Source organism: Doryrhamphus excisus, linkage group LG21 (assembly GCF_037039965.1).
Source record: "Doryrhamphus excisus strain RoL-2023G ecotype Guam linkage group LG21, RoL_Dexc_Guam_v1.1, whole genome shotgun sequence".
NCBI classification, from domain to species: Eukaryota; Metazoa; Chordata; class Actinopteri; order Syngnathiformes; family Syngnathidae; genus Doryrhamphus; species Doryrhamphus excisus.
Genome location: NC_136377.1, coordinates 10,828,507 through 10,851,406, shown reverse-complemented (window position 1 = coordinate 10,851,406; position 22,900 = coordinate 10,828,507). Strand labels below are relative to the sequence as shown.

Here is a 22,900-nt window from a genome sequence, read left to right as displayed (position 1 = left end):
AAGGAGAGGCCGGCCTCACAATTTGAAAAGGGCTGGGTTAAATTACAGTGGTACCTCGATTGTCATTATTACTGTAAATGATGCAGCTAATTTATGGCTAAAAGAACTACAGTTCCCATCAGGTTTAGAGTGGAGATTCACAAAGTAGTGAATTGGAGTAGTACGGTGGACACTTAATATTCTCGTTTTGAAGTCTTGCGGAGCGATTGTGTATTGATCTGACAAATCCTGAGTAGGTTTGATCAAGTAGTCACATGAGTGATGCTGGGAACACTGAGTGGGGGTAGGATTGCAAGGTTTATAGTGTGTCTTTTTGTGTAAATATTCCATGTTACATCGTAGACACCTGTGGCTTACAAGTGCAAAAATGTTTTTCTTTTTAAATTTGATGGGGTGGGTCTTATATTCAGGTGCACCCAATAGTCCGGAATTTATGATAATGACTTCGAAAAGGCTTGATGGAAAAAAAAATAAAAAAATGTTTGCATACAAAATAATACAAATCCTATGAATCCATTCCAAACACCCACAAACATTACTGACAAAAAAAACTTTTTTAGGGAAGAACTATAGTTTACATGCAAAATACAATGTGAAATTATATATGATGAATGGATGAAGCTTATTGTTGATGCAGATTTCTTACACGTCACAGCGAGATGGAATTCAATGGGGTTTCTCACCCTCTTTATCAAATTGCTGGCACTTCAAAACTTTTTTTATGCCCCGTGGCGAGTTATTTAACAGTCACAATCAATAAATAATTAGGAAAAAGGACAGAAAAATTGCTTGAGCGAGTACAGATTACGTAATACTTGAAGTAGTCATAAGGAATGAAGAATAATTAGTAAGTGCAAGAGTAATTTGACATAGCAAATGCAGGGGCAGTGAATCAGCAATGCGTAGAGTGCTTCGTTTGGACACTCATATTTGAACGATACAGCACAGGGCAAAAGGGCTAGTTTGACCATGACAGTGTACGAAAATCAAGGCAAATTTGTGGTGACGAAAACTGTTGAAAGCATTTGATTCACAACAGAAGATCTGGATTAAAGATGGATAGAAAATGTAATTTTAGTAGGAATGGAAAATGAAAAATTTTAATCAAAGTAATCACAATTTTCAAATTAACCATGATTAATTCATTCGCCACTATCAAATTTTATGACAAATGAGAGGACATAATTGTATGTATTTCATGCTAAGGGAAACCACACATCTAAAAATATATTTTCGTAACGCTAGTATCTTTAATAGTAGCAGAACACACTTAATATGTATTGAGTCGTGAAGGGTTGCATTCAAACACACCCTGTAACTTAAGTTGAATACACATCCTCTTTTTATTTGTCTTTGTGTTCACTGTATGTAGACTACACATACACACACAAATAGGGCATTTTTGTGATTTCCGTCATGTCAGGGAATGCACCTTGCTGAAGTATTGTTCCAATAATGAGCTGACCAGAGAGGTGTTTGTGAGTTGGAGATACATATACTGTATGGTGTTCAGGGCTCGACAATAACGATGTACCGATGGCCCGGGGCAAGTTAAAACAAAATTGGGGCAAGTAAATCCAAACAGTGATATTCCCGTCGAGCAAGTGCACTTTGGCATGCCATACTGCCAAGAGTTTTTTTAAAGTGGTTCTTGTTGGGTGTTAGTAAAACACGGACTGCGTAATTCCGGTGGTAATTTGCAAAGCAATCCTTGCAATGGACCAATCAGAATCGTTTATTTAGACCGCGGTCCGTAATCCACAGTCCGCGTTTTACCCACACCCGTTGTTCGCGATCAACCAATCAGCGATCGTTTTACTACGAAAACATCCATCAATGGCGTCGCTGCCAACATCGTCTAATTCTGAAGGAAACAGCAAAAAGTGATGCACCTCTATCGTTGTATGTTTTTTTATTTCCAAGGCAGCATGAAAAACAACTTACTGGCCTGTTGCAGACTTAACTAACTAGCTGGGCGCACGGCAACCGAACTTCTCGTTTTTCCCTCTCGTTCCTCTTCTTTGGTCCCAAAACGCCCGCTCCAAGACCGCGAGCTGAACATGACTGCCCCCCAGCGTCCATGCATGAAACTACAGCCCGGAATACAACACACACGCAACGCTACAGTATTATTTATTTTATTATTTTATTTATTTGAGATTCTCATGTGATGCCACAAAAAATTACATGATATCATTATGGCAGTCTTTTCATTTTACATGGGGCAAGTTTGGGCAAGTAGTTCTCACCTTAAGGATTCCCTATGGGCAAGTCATTTTGGTTTTTAATGTAGAGCCCTGGGTGTTGGAATTGCACTACTGACTCTGTGTGACTGGGGGTACTCTATTGTGCGCCGCTTGCCATCATAACTGAAAGATGTGGCTTTACGTGAAGTGCATGCATTATTGATGTTAAATTTTGTTACCACACTTTTTTTTCTCACAACCCTAATATTTAGTTAAGGCAAATATTTAGTGTTGCTGGTGAAAACACCTTTTTCATGTGTCATTTATAGTTTGGATCTTGCAATTAACAAGTATTCCTCTTAAGGCGGTGCGTATCGTTTGTACATACAATAGCACAAATCTGGTTTTCCTCAAATACAACTCCCACAGTCCTTTGGCACAGAGAGAATGTCCGAGAGAAGGTCATTAAACAGATTAAAGCAGATGTTTGTTTACCCATTCTTTCTGAGGACACGAAGAACCAGAAGCAATCATTAATGCAAGTTCAGGGTGAGATTGCAAGTCAGAAGGGCATTACGTCCAGGAATTATGCGGGAGGAAAATCATGAACTAGGTCTCTTGGTATCGGTCATGATATCTTATCAAAGTAGTCCAGCATGCTCCACCGTATCAGTCAGAGAGAAAAGACACAAAGAATGCACTTGCTTGACTTTCATGCCATGTGAAATGCTTACTATGGTGAGCTATTTACAGATGGAGTCACTTCTTGCCCTCAATGACGACACTGGAGCCCAAAGTGCAGTGTCACGCCGCACAGCAGTGTGAGCAGTGATCCATACAGTGAACTCAGTGTCAGTAGCCAGAATTTAAAGAACGCCCCCCCCTCCCACCCACACACACACACACACACACACACACTCACATATGCATTTCTTAATCTTTTGTTGGACAACCAGAACCGAGTTTATCATTGTTGAAAGAGCAATAGACGCTTAATTGCTTGTACTTGGCCACAACACAAAGCTTTGGCAGAACTTGAACATAGTAAACTTAGTCTGGGTTAATAAATCAAAGGCAGTGTAGGGTTGTGTGTGTTTTTAGCCTAATATTTTATATTTTGTGCAACACAGATACAGAATCTTTCAGGTTTCTTTCAGAGAAATACACTTCATTGTGTGATTAGTCTAAACACTAAACATGATCGACGCCATTGCAAAACAGTGGACAGCCAGACAAGGATTATTATCACCGTACAAAACAGAAAAAGCGCTGGCTATTGAACAAAAGACTTCATAGTCAAATCTTGATCTCTGACTGATGATTGAAACTTTTTCCACTTATTTTCATCCGTCCATGCACAAGTAACACAACCTACAAGCGCCACGTTTTGGGGGGGGAGGAAACAGCTGCACAACGTTTGTGTTTGCTTATTACAACCAGCAAGCCCATCATTGATGTGTCTGGTGTCTGGCCATCTTCCTGATCTCTTGCCTTGTCATTAGGAGCACTCCATTGGGAACGATTGCGGCATGTCATCTGCGAGACTACTGTCCACTGCCCCACTGTCTGCATCTCAACTTGAAGGGTTCTGTCATAACATGACAAAGCTTATGCAGGAATGTCGCCCCCTCCACCGTATTGCCACAATATTTTTGTTTCCATTGTACATTTTGTATAGTGCACATGAGAAATACACAGTCAACAATGTTGATTGTTGCGGTAGTAGAAAACACAAACTACTGTTCACACTTTGTACCTCTAAGCCAGGGGTCGGGAACCTTTTTGGCTAAGAGAGCCATGAAGGCCAGATATTTTAAAATGTGTATCTGTGAGAGCCATATACATTTTTTTTAAACATTGAATGCAATAAAATGTGTGCATTTTTATGTAAGACCAACAGTTTTAGATAATGGGCTCTAATTGTGTAGACCAGGCACACTACCCCACGCCAATGGGGTGTGGCCAGCACACTTTCGTGAGCAGCGCAGTGTCTAATAATAAATCAAATACTTGTTGCCATTAATACAACTTCTGCTGCTGCATAGTTTTGCACCGTACTCCGTAGACGTATTTCATTCTTTTGGCCATCTTTGTCAGAAGGCTTGGTTCTGCAGCTTTAGCTATTTGACTAAAGGAGGAAAGTTTACATTTACATGTTTTTTTGACATCTCAATGACCGAGGTAGACTACAGCATTACCCAGTAATAATCAAGTTTTGGTGTTTGACCTGGAAAATATCATCAGGAAAGATAGATATGGTTGGCCGTATTGCAGCAGAATATAGATGGACGAATTAAAATGCATAAAAAAGTTGTTGATTTTGAATATTATTTTCAACAGTCATTTCTGTGATGGTTTACTTTAAAATGTTAGCAAAAATAAATTTTTATAGTGGTAAGAAATGCTTGAGAGCCAGATACAGTCATCAAAAGAGCCCTACCTGGCTCCCGAGCCATAGGTTCCCTACCTCTGCTCTAAGCCATGGGTGATATGTTTATAAAATATGTAATTGCTTATATTCACATATTTGGGTCTCCAGAGTGCCTACCCAACCATGAAATGTGAAATTACCTGACCAAGTCATTTTTATGTTTGCTGCCTATGTTAGAAAATGTCTTTTAGCAAGCTAAGATAATCTGCGATTTGTGACAATCTGGCTAATTTACATAATACCTCCTTCACACTTACTGTAGCTTCTCCACCCATCCTTCCTGCTTTCTGTACTCATAAGGGACAGCACCAAACCACATGCTCATCAGAGCTGCACTAAGAGGACTTTGTGAACCATGAAACGGGGCTGATTTATTCATTTATTCATTCATTTTCTACCGCTTATATATAGACAAACAACCATTCACACTCACATTCATACCTATGGACAATTTGGAGTCACCAATTAACCTAGCATGTTTTTGGAATGTGGGAGGAAACCGGAGTACCCGGAGAAAACCCACGCATGCACGGGGAGAACATGCAAACTCCACACATAGATGGCCGAGGGTGGAATCGAGCTGGGGTCTCCTAGCTGTGAGGCCTGCGTGCTAACCACTCGTTCACCGTGCAGCCCGATTTATTAATTTAGTTGTTTTTATAAACCATGATAGAGTGAAGCTGTGAAATTTGACCTTTTTTTTTAATTGCTAATTATATCTCATTTCAAATATACTTTAACATCTCAGGATAACATTCTAGAGTTTTATAGTTGGTAATTCACATTGGTTCTCCTTAGCCATAATTTGCCTCTACCTTGGAGACCGTCTTAGAAATGACAAATAACCCCATTCCGGCTATTTGTGTCATAGTGCACTAAAACTGGCCCCAGCCTTATATCGCCTTGCCTTTTCCATGTAGGAGTGCACAATGCCAGTTCAGTGCCACCCCAGTATGTGATTCATAAATCATATACTGCTAATCCATAATCAAGGGTGTGTCATGTAGCCTTCTTTATCGTCTTTTTGTTCTGGATGTCCCTTTTTCGACCTATGATAATTTGATTCTCCAACAACCTGTATTGCTCACTCAGTGTGGGAAATTCCACCCCCATTCATGTTGTACAAAACGAGCAGGCATTATAATGGTATAATAATCCTGCTTTGAACAAGCTGTGCAAACAAAAAAGCCGCAAAGATTTTCTCTTTGCCTTCTCCATTCAGTAATCTGCTTCCTTCTTGGTGCTTAGTGAGCCATATACCAAATATTGCAAAATAATTCATTGTCGCTTCCTCCATGATTAGTTGGGCTAGTCTTAGAATTAATGTGCTGGTGATCATCCTCAAAATGGAAAAAGGCCAGAAAGAAGACTTAAATGTCCAGTGACCAAATGTAAATGTATTACAATACAACATCATTTGTGCAAATATTATTATTTTCACCTTCAACGTGAAAGCACTCATAAAGAGGAAGGATGTTCATCCTGCAATAGTGCAACTGTTCAATTTCTGTGGTATTACACCACCATAGCAGCTTCAAGTGAAATTTCAGAATCAGTTTTTTTTGTAAGTGGTTGGTAGTGTTGGTTGGTTGATTGCACAATTTCCTATGTTTCATAATATCGCTCTCTGAACTTTACCCTTTTGGACTTTATCTATTAATAAACTAACAATGTGGTTGATTTTTATTTGATTATCTCTTAATATTTAAGCTGTTTAGTTAAATACAATGTCTTATTCTTGAGCTTTTTTTTACTTTTTTTACATGATGTCACAATTCCTGGATTATGAATTGCATTAAGTGCCACACTAGAATAGTATTTTTAAAAGGAAGTGTGGCCTAATGTTCTTCAAATGAGGGCACCTTGTTAGCTGGTAGAGCAGGATTAGCTTCTTATTCCCCTGGTCCATATGTCTGAACTGCTGCTAGACTTTTTATAGCATTATCTACTATAACGACATACATTTGTACAATATCTCAGCTATACTCATATCACTTATATACAATCATCAAATTTTAATGAATCAAAAATTGGGCTAAATATTTAAAGGTCCCTTATTATACTATTTTTTGACAATTTTAAATTAGTTGCAGAGGTCCTACAATTGTGTAGTGTGTTGCCGTCAAGCTTGAAATTGAGACACTTTCAATTGAAAGTACTTTGGTAAACCCTAGGAGGAACATGGCCCCAAGAACGACTATGATCACTTGTCCAGTATATTAGATGTTATAAATCAGATATAAAGTAACATTAAGGTTTGGAGAGGACACATAGACACAACACAAGCATACTTGCTAGGCTAACCTCTTTGCTGAAGAAAATAATTGGCAGAGCTGCAGGCTTAATTTTAAGATGGGTAGCGAAGCCCCTTGTTTGTTTTGCAAAGCTGCCTTCTGTGAAGTGATGGGTGTGTGTACACATGGTGGTCTTTTTCATGATGTCATGAAAACACAGTGTTTCAAACCCCCTTCTCTCCAAAGTGGATTGAACAAGTACAGTAAAGTCTCGTTATATCGATATTGTCGGGAGTCGGAAAAAATATCGATATAACCAGGCTGTCGATATATCCGATCCTGTGCCGAACTGCATTAAAAGTGGGCAATAATGCACTCGTCATTGTTCTATAGTATAGAACAATGTCGAGCAGCTTAAATCAATCTTTGCTTAAGGATTTCAATACCAAAAAAGAACACGGCGAACGGCTGCTTCCAGTCAACTTTATTTTTCACACTTCCACCACCAGAGCACAGCACACACACCGATTCCCGCACTTCCTGGTTCACAGGTCATGCTCAACCCGCCCCACATAGCTGGCCAAACACATGTCTGCAACAGAAGAACCAACTGCGTTCGTGGTTTCTCTCGTGTGTATAGAATCTATACACACGAGAGAAACCACAAATGCCAGCATGTACATATGAAAAACAGTGATTATTGCAAGCAATAAAAAGATATCTGAATACAACACAATTAAATACATGTATTTGTACGCTTGTGTCTTCGTTGGAATAGGTGTGTATGCTATGTCAGTTGGTTCTTCTGTTGCAGGCATGTGTTTGGCCAGCTATGTGGGGCGGGTTGAGCATGACCTGTGAACCAGGAAGTGCGGGAATCGGTGTGTGTGCTGTGCTCTGGTGGTGGAAGTGTGAAAAATAAAGTTGACTGGAAGCAGTCGTTCGCCGTGTTCTTTTTTGGTATTGAAATCCTTAAGCAAAGATTGATTTAAGCTGCTTTTGTATCGATATAAGCAGACCAAATTGGCTGGCGGGAGATGAAAAGGGCATCGTAGTAACCGGATTATCATAATAACCGGGTATCGTACTAACGGAACTAATTATATCATAAAAGACTGGAAATTTGCCGGGAAATGAAAATAGTATCGTAATAAGCAGTACTTCGATATAACCGATATCGATATAACGAGACTTTTCTGTATACGGATGCACTGATCCACAATCAAATCACTTTCGATCCAATCTCGGGAGTTGAATTTGGATATATGCTGATACCGTTTCAATTCCAACACCATAGCTCTGTTTGCTTTAATGCAACCGCTCCAAAAGAATATCAGCAAATAATAGCAAGAAGAATATCGGCGAACGTAGCTGTCTCCACGCACACAAGTGCTCAGCAGCCTCGCGAGTTGACGACGACACGGAACTCTTGTTTGGCACAAAACTCTCATGTCGCTCTGTTATCATTACTGTTGATTTTATAAGAAGCGGTAATGAAGTCCTCTGTGGAGGCAGGTATGATATTGTAATAACCCACAGGCTTTGGGTAGTGTTCAGAGTTGTGTTCGCTGATATTGTTTTGGCAACGTTAAAACACAGAGGTGGCTCATGGACCGGAAATCAACACAGGTGATATTAGAAATGTTTGATCCGTGAATTACACTGGTATCGGAACCTGATATCAATATCGGCTCCATCTTTACAAACAAGTGAGGGAGATTTTTCTCACGTTTATTTGTCACAAACATGCGACTGACTGAATATGTATTATTTTATCTGTCTGAACTCCTGAAATTTAAATTCTAACTTTGTTCCTTGTTCTGCAGTAGGGGTAAATCTCGTTGGTTGAATTAAATCCCTTCTTTCTCTCTCTCTCTCTCTCTCTCTCTTTGTGTTTCCCTTTCAGATGAACGTGAAGCTGTACAGAAGAAGACCTTCACCAAATGGGTGAACTCTCACTTGGGCCGTGTAACTTGTCGAATTGGTGACTTATACACAGACCTGCGTGATGGCCGCATGCTTATCCGCCTGCTGGAAGTGCTCTCAGGAGAACAGCTGGTCTGTATCTCACAAAATAAAAATCTCTTCCCCTTCTGGCATCAAATATAATCATTTTAAGGGAGGCTTAAAGTCTTTTTTTTTGTCTTTTTCTTCTTATAGCCAAAGCCTACCAAGGGCCGCATGCGTATCCACTGCTTGGAGAATGTTGATAAAGCCTTGCAGTTCCTCAAGGAGCAAAAAGTCCATCTAGAAAACATGGGGTCACATGACATTGTGGATGGGAACCATCGTCTCACACTGGGTCTCATCTGGACCATCATTCTTCGCTTCCAGGTAACATTCAGTCTCCACAGATGCTAACATCTCCTGATGCAATGTAATGTAATTTAATGTGTGGGCATCATAACTAAATAAATGATATGGCCACAGATTCAGGACATCAGTGTTGAGACAGAAGACAACAAAGAGAAGAAATCTGCTAAAGATGCTCTTCTCCTTTGGTGCCAAATGAAAACCGCTGGGTGAGAAATCACCTCTTGAGTATATATTTAAGCCGTTTGTTGCATTGCTGACTGCTGAATGTGTGTATCGCATTAATGATTTATCACCTCTGTCCCGGCCTTTGCAGCTATCCCAATGTCAACATCCACAACTTCACTACCAGCTGGAGGGACGGCCTAGCGTTCAATGCCATCGTGCACAAACACAGGTCAATGACATCTACTACTGCTTGACAATTAGCAATTGTTGCCCCCTTTTTGTTTTATTTTTTTAGAACTTGAAAACAAGAAAAATCTAGTATCTGTTTTATCACTTGCTGCAGTACCATCACACTTCTCGGGGGTGTTTCTGTTCAAGTCTTTTCAGTCTGCAGTATGGCTGAAAAGATAAAAATAAAACCAGGAGCAAGATGACCTAGATCACAGGAATAATAACCCACTTATTTTATATGTACAGCCATTCTTGGTAACTGACTTTAGGCAATAGTGCTGCTTGAATAGATTGGCTGTGGAATGATACAATGATCAAATGTAATTGAAGGTTAACATTGCTGTCAAGAGTGTAGGACACTCGCAGTATATAAAACACTATGTTACTATGAACATAACTTCTATTGACTCTGCAGAGGAGGCAGCATTGTATTGATTAGTAAGTGCTTCCATGGTTATTGGCTATTTCGTGGCCTATCATCAGAGAGTAATCAAATTTGTAATTGGTTTTATAATTTATTTCATGCTTTAATCCTGCTTCCCGCTGCAGTTTATAGTTTAAAATAACAAGTGTCCCCCGGTCCTTCCCTGCAGACCTGACCTGATTGAGTTTGACAGCCTGAAAAGGTCCAATGCTCACTACAATCTCCAGAATGCTTTCAACGTGGCTGAGAAGGAGATGGGCCTTACTAAGCTCCTGGACCCAGAAGGTGAGTGGGTAAAGCCACTACAAACACACAAAGCCTTATGTAACTCGCACTTCGCCCGGCCCTCTCTGTCCACTACATCACTAATCCAGTGGCCTGATTGATGGCTTACCAGGCTTAATTATAGCTCAGACGGTACTACATCACATGTCAGCCGTACACTGATATCACCTACTTTATTTCTGAATATGAATGAAACACCGTTTTCCCCCACAGATGTTAATGTTGATCAACCAGATGAGAAGTCCATCATTACCTACGTGGCTACCTACTACCATTACTTCTCAAAGATGAAGGCCCTAGCAGTGGAAGGCAAACGAATTGGCAAGGTGTGCATACAGACTATAGAGAATGTACAGTCAGTAACTGCTTGGCTAGTTGCCTTCAACCACAGGCCTTTCTTGCAGGTTCTGGACTATGCCATTGAGGCCGATCAGCTGATTGAGAAGTATGAGACCTTGGCCTCAGAGCTGCTGGAGTGGATTGAGCAGACCATAGTGACTCTGAATGATCGGCAGCTTGCTAACTCACTCAGTGCAGTGCAGAATCAGCTCCAGGCTTTTAATTCTTACCGGACTGTGGAGAAACCACCAAAGTGAGTAACTGAATAGAATGGAACTTTATTGTCACTGTTACAGGAACAATGAAAATCAGTTTGACATCTCTTACCTCACTGTGTTGTTTATTTACATTGTTGTGTGCACTTGATCATTATATTGTATTAAGTGTTGGGGGGGGGGGTGATGGCAATGGTCGATGCTGTGTGGTAGAAGCTGTCTCGGAGGATGGTGGTTCTAGTATTTTAGTTTAATTGTTTTAAAATAAATATAAAATTTTGAAGTTTGATTGATATGTAAAAGTTGAAAATGAGTTTTTAGAGCACAGATTGTGTGTCTCCACAGATTTACAGAGAAAGGAAACTTGGAGGTTCTTCTCTTTACCATCCAGAGCAAAATGAGAGCAAACAACCAGAAGGTTTACACGCCTAGAGAGGGGAAATTAATCTCTGATATCAATAAGGTATTGTCTATCGAAAATTGTTATAAAACACACATCAATTAGACCAGGTTGCCAACTTGCTGTATTCCTTGTATGTGTAGGCATGGGAACGACTTGAAAAGGCAGAGCATGAACGTGAGCTGGCCCTGAGAAATGAGCTGATCCGCCAAGAAAAGCTCGAGATGCTTGCGGCACGATTTGATCGCAAAGCTGCTATGCGGGAAACGTGGTTGAGTGAGAATCAGCGCTTAGTGTCTCAGGTAAGTCAGTGGAATCCCTCTCTAGCCACATTTATATGTCATCATACTGGGAAAATAGATTTATTGCTCTGTCCACAGGACAATTTTGGAACTGACTTGGGCGCGGTGGAAGCTGCCACTCGTAAACATGAGGCAATTGAGACAGACATCGGTGCATACTGGGAGCGAGTGGCTGCTGTTGAAGCTGTTGCCAAAGAGCTGGAAGCAGAGGGATACCATGATGTCCGGCGTGTGCTTGCAAGAAGAGATAATGTGCTTCGTCTTTGGGAATACCTCAAGGAGCTCCTGGCAGCACGCAGAGAGCGACTTAATGCCCATCGTGACCTACAGAGGCTGTTCCAGGAGATGCGCTACATCATGGACTGGATGGCTGATATGAAGGTATTCCTCATTTAAAGCAGATATTCCAAAAGGTCAGATGAAAACCGAATCATGAGGCCGGAGGAGATTGTGTCATTCTAGTCTCTTACAAACTTAACTTTTAAGACGGGAAGTTTAGAGCTGCATTCTTGCATACTGCATACCAGAACTTGTGTCTCCATTAAAACATTTCCCCTGCAACCTATGTGAACGAGGAACCTTTACATTTAAATCCCATTGGAAAAGACGCTACCATCATACTTGGCTACCACGTCTTTCTTGAATTCAGTGGCGTCTCTCACATTTTTTTAAACTTCTGGCACTTGCAACTTTCTTTGGCATCGTAACGGCTTCATTTGCAGCCGCAATTAAAAAAAGAAAAGCTCACAGAAACTCAGAAATGCAGTGCACTTGAACACCTCCTGAGTTCTTCGCTTACATTGCTTATTAGAAGGAATAAAGGAGGAAAAAACACACACTGTTCCATGTGCATTTTATGAATAAATAACTCAACCAACTCAAGGATGCTTTGTTTGGGTACTGTTTAACCCTCAGTACATATTTTTAGCAATAATTTAACAAAATTTCCTCCATACCAAAGTGTATGAAAACGGACGTTCCACTGTACACTGCTTCTCATTTTCCCCTTTGCAATGTTATGTGCTCTTGAGTATATTGGGTCTGTATTTCTGTGTGCAGAGTCGTATGCAGTCCCAAGACAGTGGCAAACATTTGCATGATGTTTTGGACCTAAATCAGAAACATACTCTAGTAGAGGCTGATATTTCAGCTCAGGCTGAGAGAATCAAAGCTGTGCAGGGAGCTGCCCAACGCTTCACTTCCCATGATCAAGGTGATTTTCCAAACAAACAAAACAAAAAAAGTCACATTCTGTTTACAGTTTCTTTTTATTGAGACATCTAAGCTCCGTGTGTTTTGCTCTTCTAATTGCCAGCATACAAACCCTGTGAGCCAGGACTTGTTAGTGAAAAAGTTGACCTGCTGGGCCAAGCCTATGAGGAGCTAGTTCAACTTGCAGCACAGCGCAGAGAACGCCTTGAGGACTCTCGTCGCCTGTGGCAGTTCCTGTGGGACCTGGGAGAGGAGGCCGCCTGGATCAGAGAGCAAGAACAGATCCTGACCAGTGGGGAGTGTGGGCGGGACCTCACTTCTGCCCTTCATCTACTCAGTAAACATGAGGCCTTCAGGGATGAGATGGCTGCCCGCTATGGCCCTCTGAGTAACAGCATTGCTTCAGGGGAAGCTTTGATTAACGAGGGACATTTTGGAGCCCCAGAAGTCACCGAGAATATTAAAGACATCCGTGCACAGTGGACACATCTGGAGGAGGTGGGTGCTGATGAGTTGATTGACATAGTATGCCACATGCATAACAAGAAAGTGGTTTGTTTTAAAAGTAATATTATTTTGCTCCTCCTGTTTGTCAGACAACAAAGCTCAGAGAACAGAAGCTTAAAGACTCGGTGGCCCTGCATCAGTTTCAAACAGATGCTAATGACATGGAGGCGTGGCTAATGGAAACTCTAAGGCAAGTGTCTAGTCAGGACATTGGCCACGACGAGTTCTCCACCCAAACTTTAGCTCGCAAGCAGAGGGAAATCGAGGAGGAGATTAATAGCCACCAACCCCTCATCGACTCCCTGCACGAGCAGGCCCAAGCACTGCCACAAGCCTATGTTCACTTCCCTCAGGTATGCGTGCATTGTTTTTACATACACATTAGATGATGTCATGCTGCCTTGTTTACCTTCAATGTACTGTAGGTGGAGGGCCGACTACCTGCTATTGAGCAGCGCTACAAAGAGTTACAATCCCTCTCGGCAACTCGGCGCCAGGCACTGGAAGGTGCCCTAGCACTTTATCGTATGTTCAGCGAGGCGGGGGCCTGCCAACTCTGGGTGGAGGAAAAAGAAAAGTGGTTACATGGCATGGAGATCCCAACCAAACTGGAAGACTTAGAAGTGGTGCAGCAAAGGTCAGGAAAGAATATGAAAAGATACATAAGGACTCATACAGTAGTTCCTGCATTTGATATTGTATATTGTATCATAGAAATATTAGTACCGACTGTCAATTGAGTTTCTGTTTCTCAGATTTGAGACCCTGGAACCAGAGATGAACAACTTAGGGACTCGTGTCACTGATGTGAACCAGGTGGCTGAACAGCTGCTGACCTCTGACAATTGTAACAAAGACCAAATCCACCAGACACGCGACCATCTGAACAACAGGTCAGGGAAGACACATGATGATGACTCAGCAAAACGTGATTTCATATTGTGACATCAAATAAATAATTGCATGCGGTTTCATCCCTATAGGTGGAAAGAATTCCAGAAACTGTCTGGTCAAAAGAAACAAGGACTTGAGTCAGCCCTTAACATCCAGAACTACCACCTCGAGTGTAATGAGATCCAAACATGGATGAAAGAAAAGACCAAGGTTATTGAATCCACTCAGAGCTTGGGAAATGACCTGACTGGAGTGATGGCACTGCAGCGCAAACTTACTGGCATGGAGAGAGACCTGGAAGCTATTCAGGTATGAAGGTCACATGGAGGAATGTCTGTGTTGGGGATATGGGACAATGATTGTGTTTGCATGTTGCATTTTTATAGGGAAAATTAGATGACCTGCGAGAGGAGGCACAAAAACTGGCCAAAGAACATCCAGACCAAGCTGACGAGATTCAAGGTCGCCTGACGGAAATACAGGAAGTGTGGGAGGAGTTGAACGCGACCATGAAACGACGTGAAGAGTCGCTGGGCGAGGCCAGTAAGCTCCAAGGCTTCCTCAGGGATCTGGATGACTTCCAGTCGTGGCTTTCTCGCACCCAGACGGCTGTGGCCTCAGAGGACAGTCCGACCTCTCTACCTGAGGCTGAGAGTTTACTCGCCCAGCATGAGAACATTAAGAATGAGGTGGATAACTATAAAGAGGACTATGAGAAGATGCGAGTGGTCGGTGAGGAGGTGACACAAGGTCAGACGGATGTCCAGCACATGTTCTTGGCGCAGAGGCTCCAAGCTTTGGATACAGGCTGGCATGAGTTGCGGCAAATGTGGGAGAACAGGCACAGTCTTTTGGCCCAAGCATTCGACTTCCAGACTTTCTTGAGAGATGCAAAGCAAGCAGAGGCCTTCCTCAACAGCCAGGTTAGGAAAAACAACTTGACTATCTCGAGCACAAACCTATAACAACACTGATAGTAAAAACAAAACAAACCACCAAAACATCAGTTTTCTATGTTGGTGGGCTGAGCAGACAGTGCAGTCATGGTGGAACAACAAAAGAAATAAAGAGGAAACGTTTGCCTGTGGGGGCAGCAAAGCATATTACCTAACTGTTTTCATTTCACTGATAATTTTAAACATGCCCGAGGGCATCGCTGAAATCGGAGATCTTGCTTTGAAGGTTTTTTTCCTTCTACATGCTATTACATAATTTATGTGAACGTAATAGAGGAGCTGCTTCAAACCACCAGTGTTACTATGGCGGTAGTTATTTCACTTGTCAGACATGGATAATATAAACTAGCATATATTTTTTTTAAATTAGACTCGAAAAGACGACATACGCTAATTTTCACCTGATTCCCCTAAGTAAGCTCTAATTTCTACTTGTTTTCTACTAAAAGAAATCAGTTTATTTAGAAAATGCATTGAGAACATTCCTGCCATTTTCCTCTCTTTGTAGGAGTATGTGTTGTCCCACACAGAGATGCCAACAAGTCTTCAAGGAGCAGATGAGGCCATTAAGAAATATGAGGATTTTCTCACCACCACAGACGCCAGCGAGGAGAAGATAACCGGTGTTGTGGAAGCGGGTCGACGCCTCATTAACGATGGCAACGCAAACTCTGATAAGATCCAAGAAAAAGTGGATTCTATTCAGGAAAGGTTAGGCAACTATTGAAACAAATTTATGAAAAAACAAAAATTGTATTAAATGTTGTCATTGTTGTTATTGTTCACCAGGCATCTCAAAAATAAGAAGGCTGCCAATGAATTGCTGGCAAAACTTAAGGACAACCGTGAACTGCAGCACTTCCTCCAAGATGGACAGGAGGTACATTTAAAAACTAATAATCCTTTTTTTTCCCCTTCGCTTTCATACTTATTATTACGGGAATGTCTGTGTACACCTGCCCAGTGTTAGATGCTTTGTAGGTCTGGACACCAGATGCAGATGCAGAGGCATGAGGCAAAAAAACAGTTAGTCTTTTTCATGAAAACAAAAAAATCGCACATTATCACATTATGTACAACAAAGCCAACGTTGTAGGGAGAAGCAGGCACCACCTTAGCTTTGTCTTGAGCAGGAAAAGGCACTATGAATGCTTACTCTTATAAAAGGTAGAAAAGCATTGAACCAGGTTGGATGGCAGGGCAACAAGTCGGCAGACACATTCCAGTACTGTGGGAAACCCTGAAAATAGCTACCTATATTGCTTAATACTTTAAATACTAAAAAATGCTGTATAATAGGTATCTGTATAAAATCATGTTGGTAGCATGTAAAAAAGCCATTACCAAAAAATGGCTTAACCCAAGACCCCCGCTATTGGAGGACTGGCTTTGTGTGATGAACACAATACATGACATGGAACTGTTAACACATAGATTGAGGACTGAAGAAGACATGTGTGGAGAAAAATGGGTGAAATGGACACTGTTCACGGACAAAATCAAGGAAATTACTCAAATTGCACCATGACAGGGAATGTGGGATAACCAAATTGTGTGATGTGTATGCCCAGTGCCCTCTTTCTGTTTTTGAGTGTTTTTGTATTGCTGTTGACGTTTTGTTTAGAAAAATATAAAAATAAAGTATAAAAAAAATGCTGTATAAAACAGTTGAACAAACGCACTAACATGTTCTCCTCTCTGCAGCTCACATTATGGATCAATGAGAAAATGCTGACTGCTCAGGACATGTCGTATGATGAGGCCCGAAATCTTCACAGCAAGTGGCAGAAACACCAGGCCTTCATGGCAGAGCTGGCCTCTAACAAAGACTGGTTGGACAAAATTGACAAGGTGGGACAGAATTTAGAAGTTATTCCATGAATGTTTGTATGGCGGTAGTTGATCTACAGTCGTGTGTTGACAGATGTTTTCTGTGTCATTAACAGGAGGGCCAGGCTCTTGTGGCAGAGAAGCCAGAGTTGAAACCTGTGGTCCAGCAAACCCTGGAGGACCTACAGCGCCAGTGGGAGGAGTTAGAGAGCACCACCCGCACTAAAGCCCAGTGCTTGTTTGATGCCAACCGGGCAGAGCTGTTTACACAGAGCTGCTCTGCTTTGGATGGCTGGGTGAAAAACCTGGAGAGTCAGCTGCATAGTGACGATTACGGCAAGGATTTGACTAGTGTCAACATCCTGTTGAAGAAGCATCAGGTAGACCACGTTGCAAGCATATAGTGTGTCAGGCATCGCGTCATTATAAAAGCTGTTTAGCTGAGATTGATTTTCTCTCTTCTTTGTGTGTTCCCCTCGTAGATGCTGGAGCACCAAATGGAGGTCAGGGAGAAGGAGGTGCAGTCCCTGCAATCCCAGGCTTTGGCTTTGTCTCAGGAAGATGCTGGATTATCTGAGGTAGATGGTCAACAAAGGCGTGTCACAGACAGTTTTTCCAGCCTTCAGGAGCCTCTTAAACAAAGAAGACAGAGACTACTGGCATCCAAAGAGGCACACCAGTTCAACAGAGACCTGGAAGATGAAATAGTGAGTAACAGTAAATTGGATGACCGAGTACTGTATATTACGGGGTCTCTTTTTTTTATACAATTGACCCTTTTCTTTGACTTGTAGTTGTGGGTGAAAGAGAGGATGCCCCTGGCAACGTCCACAGACCACGGGAAAGACCTTCCCACTGTACAGCTACTCATCAAGAAAAACCAGGTTCTTTTTAAAACCTTTTTAAGGTTTAACAGTCAACACAAGAAGATGAAGGTTGAAAGAGGTGGCTCTTTAACTTCTTTTTTTTCCGAATCAGACATTGCAAAAGGAAATCCAGGGACATCAGCCCCGCATTGATGACATCCATAAACGGGGCAAGACTCAAAGCCAGGTAGATGGGGAGCGACAGTCTGCTCTAGAGGAGCGTCTTGTTGAGCTGAAGGGCCTTTGGGATCAGTTGATTGATGAAACGGACAAACGCCACGCTCGCCTCGTCGAAGCCAACCGAGCTCAGCAGTTCTATGCTGATGCGGCGGAGGCAGAGGCATGGATGGGAGAGCAGGAGTTGCACATGATGTCGGAAGAAAAGGCGAAGGTGAGCCAAGGCTAAATAATATAGTTTGAATTATTTAGCACCAATTCACAACAAAGGTTATCTCAAAGCACTGTACACATTGAGCAAGTCTAGTACCACACTCCCCATAGATTAAAGAGAACCAACTCAGCGAGAAAGCGTAGAGGGACAGATGGTAATTGGAGAACAGGATAGAGGAGTTGAGTGACCGGGAAAGGAAGGAAAATGAGGCCTAGAAGTGACTTACTGTCACTCTGTTGCGTGAAAATGAATCATCATCATCATCATCACGATTTGCCTTCCAGGATGAGCAAAGTGCTCTTGTGATGGTGAAAAAGCACGAGAGCCTGGAACAGGCACTGGAAGACTACGCCCAGACCATCCACCAGCTAGCCAACAGCAGCCGACTGATGGTCACCAGCGAACATCCAGAGAGGTTAGAGCAGTGATTTTCAACAAGTGTGCCGCGGCACACAAGTGTGCCGTGAGAAATCGTCAGGTGTGCCGTGAGGAATTATTCAATATCACTTTTTTAATTAACATGTATTAATAATTTTCTGCAAATATTATGTCATTGTCGCGTGTCATTGGTGTAAAGACTGGCAGAGCAATGCAATATTCGTCCGTGTGGCAACACGTAGCTGATTGCCTCGTTCCTCTAATAGACTTAGTGATGCACGTGAGAGGTAGTGATGATATTTTGTAATATTGTTGTTTAAATTTGTATGCGGATCAAAAGGATCTGCTGTGGCGAGTCCATAATCAGGAAAAAGCTGAAAGAAGCAAATAATGTTGGTTATTGGTGTGCCGCAATTTTTTTCCAGCGTAAAAAACGTGCCGTGGCTTAAAAAAGGTTGAAAAACACTGGGTTAGAGAACATCAACTCTTCTGAGTCAAGTGGTCAATTCTAGACTATTAACTTGTACCATATGTCAACTTGGCAGTGACAGGATCACATTACGCCAAGCACAAGTTGACAAGTTGTATGCCGGGTTGAAAGACCTTGCTGAGGAGCGCCGCGGCCGCCTTCAGGAGAGACTTCGTTTGACCCAGTTAAAGCGGGAGGTGGATGACTTGGAGCAGTGGATTGCAGAAAGGGAGTTGGTGGCTGGCTCGCATGAACTAGGACAGGACTACGAGCATGTCACAGTAAGCTTCTTTTTGCTCCCTTGGCCATATTCCCGTGAGACAACACAGCTCAGGAAAATGTAGCTCACTTCACCATTCTTCTGTCCACAGATGCTGAGAGACAAGTTCCGTGAGATTGCCCGTGACACTAGCACAATCGGCCAAGAGCGCGTAGACGCCGTGAATGGCCTGGCTGATGACCTCATTGAATCCGGTCACCCGGAGAACGCCAGTGTGGCCGAATGGAAGGACGGGCTAAATGAGGCCTGGGCCGACCTGCTGGAACTGATTGACACACGCACACAGATGTTAGCCGCCTCCTACGAGCTGCACCGCTTCCATCAGGATGCCATGGAGGTTCTTGGCCGCATCAAAGAGAAGCGGGAGGCGCTACCCTCTGACCTTGGCCGGGATCTGAACACTGTCCAGCATCTACACAGACAGCACAATACTTTTGAAAATGACATCCAGGCACTCAGTGGACAGGTAATCTGCAGAGCTACAGATCTTCTAAGCGGCATTTGTGGGTGGAAGAATTAATGCCCCCTCTTTTTTTTTTCTACCCCCAAGGTGAACCAAGTGCAAGATGATGCAGCACGGCTACAGAAAGCCTACGCTGGAGAGAAAGCCGATGACATTAACAGAAGTGAGCATGCTGTGACATCTGCCTGGGAGGGTCTTCTGGAGGGTGGTGAAACCCGCAGGGTGCTCCTCCTGGATACGGTGGAGAAGTTTCGCTTCTTCAACATGGTGCGAGACCTCATGCTCTGGATGGATGGAGTGAACCTACAGATTGATGCGCATGACAGCCCTAGGTTAGTGCAAAATGATATTGCAAAAGTGACTACTCCAATCTCACCTGTCTTCTTTTTGCTGCAGGGACGTGTCTTCTGCAGGGCTGGTCATTGCCAATCATCAAGACATCAAGTCAGAGATCGAGACCAGAGCTGACAGCTTTACAGCTTGCATTGACATGGGAAATGCACTCATCAACAATAATCACTATGCCACTGATGAGGTCATTTTGCCTTACTATTGCATATAAAAGTATGGCATCATGATTCATCACACATCGTGACTAACAACCCTTATTTTCAGATCCGGGAAAAGCTTGCTCAGCTACAAGAAAAGAGGGACAAGATCAACAAAAAGTGGCAGGACAAGATGGACCATTTGCAAATTAGTATGCTACATATGTTACTCTCTATCTACAGTGCATCCGGAAAGTTTTCTACATTTTATAGACAGTTATTATATTTCCAAATCATGTCCAATCAACTGAATTTACTGCAGGTGGACTCCAATTAAGCTGTAGAAAGATCTCAAGGATGATCAGTGGAAAAAAGATGCACCTGAGCTCAATTTTCAGCTTCATGGCAAAGACTGTGAATACTTATGTAAATGTGATTTTTTTGTTTACTATTTCTAATTCAAAACATGTCAAAAAAAACTTTTTTCACATTGTCATAATGGAGTATTTTGTGTAGAATTTTGAGGTAAGAGATTAATTTAATACAGTTTGGAATGAGGCTGTAACATGACAAAATGTAGAAAAAGTGAAGCGCTGTGAATACTTTCCGGATGCACTGTATATGAGGGCACATTCAACTTGTATAATAAATGTTGTATAACATTTATTTCTTCTCCCTGCCTCAGTGCTGGAAGTGTTGCAGTTTGGACGTGATGCCTATGTGGCAGAGTCTTGGTTGGCCGGTCAAGAACCTCTTGTGCGGGCAGCAGAGCTGGGTTCCAATGTGGATGAGGTGGAAAGTCTAATAAAGCGCCATGAGGCATTTGAGAAACTTGCTGCTTCCTGGGAAGAGCGCTTTGTGATGCTGGAGAAACTGACCACAGTGCGTTTGTTATACTCGCCAAAGTGAAGCTCTTGAATTCCTCAATTTTGGCTTATGTTGAAATGTTTATTTGTTCTTCAGCTTGAGGAGCAGGAGAATCAAAGGCGACGAGAAGAAGAAGAGAGAGCACGGAGACCTCCCACACCTCCCATGGCAGATGTGGCACAGTCTGAGCTGGAGAGCCAAATGCATGACTCTGCAGCCAGGTAAACCAAAGGCTGGTCCACAGTGTCAGCATTGTTTGTGATTATGTAATAACGTTCATGATCTGAAACACAGAACCAGTCTAGACCAGACAACACTCAATCAGTCGGTGTCCGTGAATGGAGTGCACAGCGACGATACGTCCCAGGTGAGAAGAGTTATAAGGGTTTAATTTCACTCAGACGTATATTGATCATTTGCATTAATGAGATTGCTGTCCAATATATATTAGTTCTTATTAATAAAGCCAGTAAGCCTGAATTCTAAGTCATCCCTCAAGCATATTGTATAACTATACTGTTGTGTTCTGACTTAACAACCTTGCCCCTTGTCAGATACTGATATTGTTATAAAGGGGCGTGGCACTTGCATCGTACATACAAACTTAGCTACAAAGGGCCTCCATGGTGACGTCTTGTGGGAAAGAGAAGTTGATGCAACACAAGAAAGCAAGCAGTTATTTTCTTTGTGAAGGAAAGCCTTTGATAGCTTAACACTTTAACAATGTCCTGTTGCGTTTTTACCAGCAGTCGCTATCGCTATCATTGTCAATGGGAAAGAAATCAGAGGCTAAACGTGTGTGTAAGCCAAAGCAGCCGGAGCGTGTGAGTACCAAGACCTGGTCAGCCTTGTTGGTAGCCTCCAGCTCAGCTCCTGGTCAAAACTGCAGCGCCATTGCTCCCTGTCACAGATGCAACCATCGCTTTGTTTATGATTTATTCATGGACTCTTGTTTGGTGGCTGCTCTCAAAAGGCATGATGCAGATGGTGTTCATGGATCAAGCGTTTGCATTATGCTCATGTATCTGTGCTCATATTGACCAGGACAGGAGTGACTGTAGCTTGGTAGTCCTACCCTGTGTGTGTACATTTGGAAGAACATTGTGTAAATTTAAATATTTTAGAAGGAATCATGTAGTCAAACTACTGTTTTGGTGTTTGTCTGTGTTTGTGTAGTCCAGGATAGCTATTAGCCAGATACACATAGCCTAAATAATAATTAAAATATTATTCTCGGGTTAATTTGAGGATGATTTCTGTCTCCTCAGTTAAGAATTGTTTTTTTATGGCAATTGTATAGCCCAGCAGTACATGTGACTGTAATTGTACTTTTAAATATGCACTACACTGCACTGTGACGGTGTGTAATTAAACTCACAATGCCATATATTTCTGTCAAAGCAACTGTCATCCTGGCTTCCCATGTTTGCCTGTGAATGGCTGCTTTGCTTCTCACTTCCTCTTTTCACGCAGTGTGCTTGTCCGCCTATTTACTTCATATTCTGTTCTGGACCGAAGGGCTCGGAATCGGAGTCAGCAAATGGACCGGGCAGAGACAGCGGCTTGGCATCTTCCCGCCTAGACCAGTCGGCCACTTTGCCGGGACGGGGAGGAGCGGAGTCTGAACCAGAAACCATGGAGGGCATACTTTGTCGAAAGCAGGAAATGGAGTCTCACAGCAAGAAGGCAGCTACCAGGTAACACACTCGAGAACATCTGCTTCTTAACCTGTATTTTTTGATTATATACTACATGTATATTTACTGTATGT

At 42.3% G+C, this 22,900-nt stretch overlaps 1 protein-coding gene across 6 annotated transcripts in view; it reads left to right on the top strand.

Moving 5' to 3' along the window:
- Positions 1-22,900, top strand: part of sptbn2 (spectrin, beta, non-erythrocytic 2) — a 43,264-nt gene that overhangs the window by 16,388 nt on the left and 3,976 nt on the right. For 3 of the 6 annotated variants that reach the window (XM_058086162.2, XM_078787741.1, XM_058086164.2), the window contains 35 exons: positions 8,758-8,909; positions 9,012-9,185; positions 9,282-9,373; positions 9,481-9,561; positions 10,157-10,272; positions 10,486-10,598; positions 10,677-10,864; positions 11,172-11,289; positions 11,370-11,528; positions 11,607-11,909; positions 12,588-12,741; positions 12,844-13,238; positions 13,337-13,600; positions 13,673-13,884; positions 14,003-14,140; positions 14,231-14,450; positions 14,528-15,064; positions 15,606-15,808; positions 15,887-15,977; positions 16,802-16,948; positions 17,044-17,307; positions 17,410-17,634; positions 17,722-17,811; positions 17,906-18,184; positions 18,469-18,599; positions 19,108-19,312; positions 19,403-19,777; positions 19,862-20,106; positions 20,171-20,309; positions 20,390-20,474; positions 20,948-21,144; positions 21,226-21,350; positions 21,424-21,496; positions 21,876-21,953; positions 22,648-22,826. In XM_058086162.2, the coding sequence (XP_057942145.2) occupies positions 8,758-8,909; positions 9,012-9,185; positions 9,282-9,373; positions 9,481-9,561; positions 10,157-10,272; positions 10,486-10,598; positions 10,677-10,864; positions 11,172-11,289; positions 11,370-11,528; positions 11,607-11,909; positions 12,588-12,741; positions 12,844-13,238; positions 13,337-13,600; positions 13,673-13,884; positions 14,003-14,140; positions 14,231-14,450; positions 14,528-15,064; positions 15,606-15,808; positions 15,887-15,977; positions 16,802-16,948; positions 17,044-17,307; positions 17,410-17,634; positions 17,722-17,811; positions 17,906-18,184; positions 18,469-18,599; positions 19,108-19,312; positions 19,403-19,777; positions 19,862-20,106; positions 20,171-20,309; positions 20,390-20,474; positions 20,948-21,144; positions 21,226-21,350; positions 21,424-21,496; positions 21,876-21,953; positions 22,648-22,826 (6,547 nt within the window). The remainder of the gene's footprint in view (positions 1-8,757; positions 8,910-9,011; positions 9,186-9,281; positions 9,374-9,480; positions 9,562-10,156; positions 10,273-10,485; positions 10,599-10,676; positions 10,865-11,171; positions 11,290-11,369; positions 11,529-11,606; positions 11,910-12,587; positions 12,742-12,843; positions 13,239-13,336; positions 13,601-13,672; positions 13,885-14,002; positions 14,141-14,230; positions 14,451-14,527; positions 15,065-15,605; positions 15,809-15,886; positions 15,978-16,801; positions 16,949-17,043; positions 17,308-17,409; positions 17,635-17,721; positions 17,812-17,905; positions 18,185-18,468; positions 18,600-19,107; positions 19,313-19,402; positions 19,778-19,861; positions 20,107-20,170; positions 20,310-20,389; positions 20,475-20,947; positions 21,145-21,225; positions 21,351-21,423; positions 21,497-21,875; positions 21,954-22,647; positions 22,827-22,900) is intronic. The other 3 variants (XM_058086165.2, XM_058086166.2, XM_058086163.2) reach the window with 2 other exon arrangements.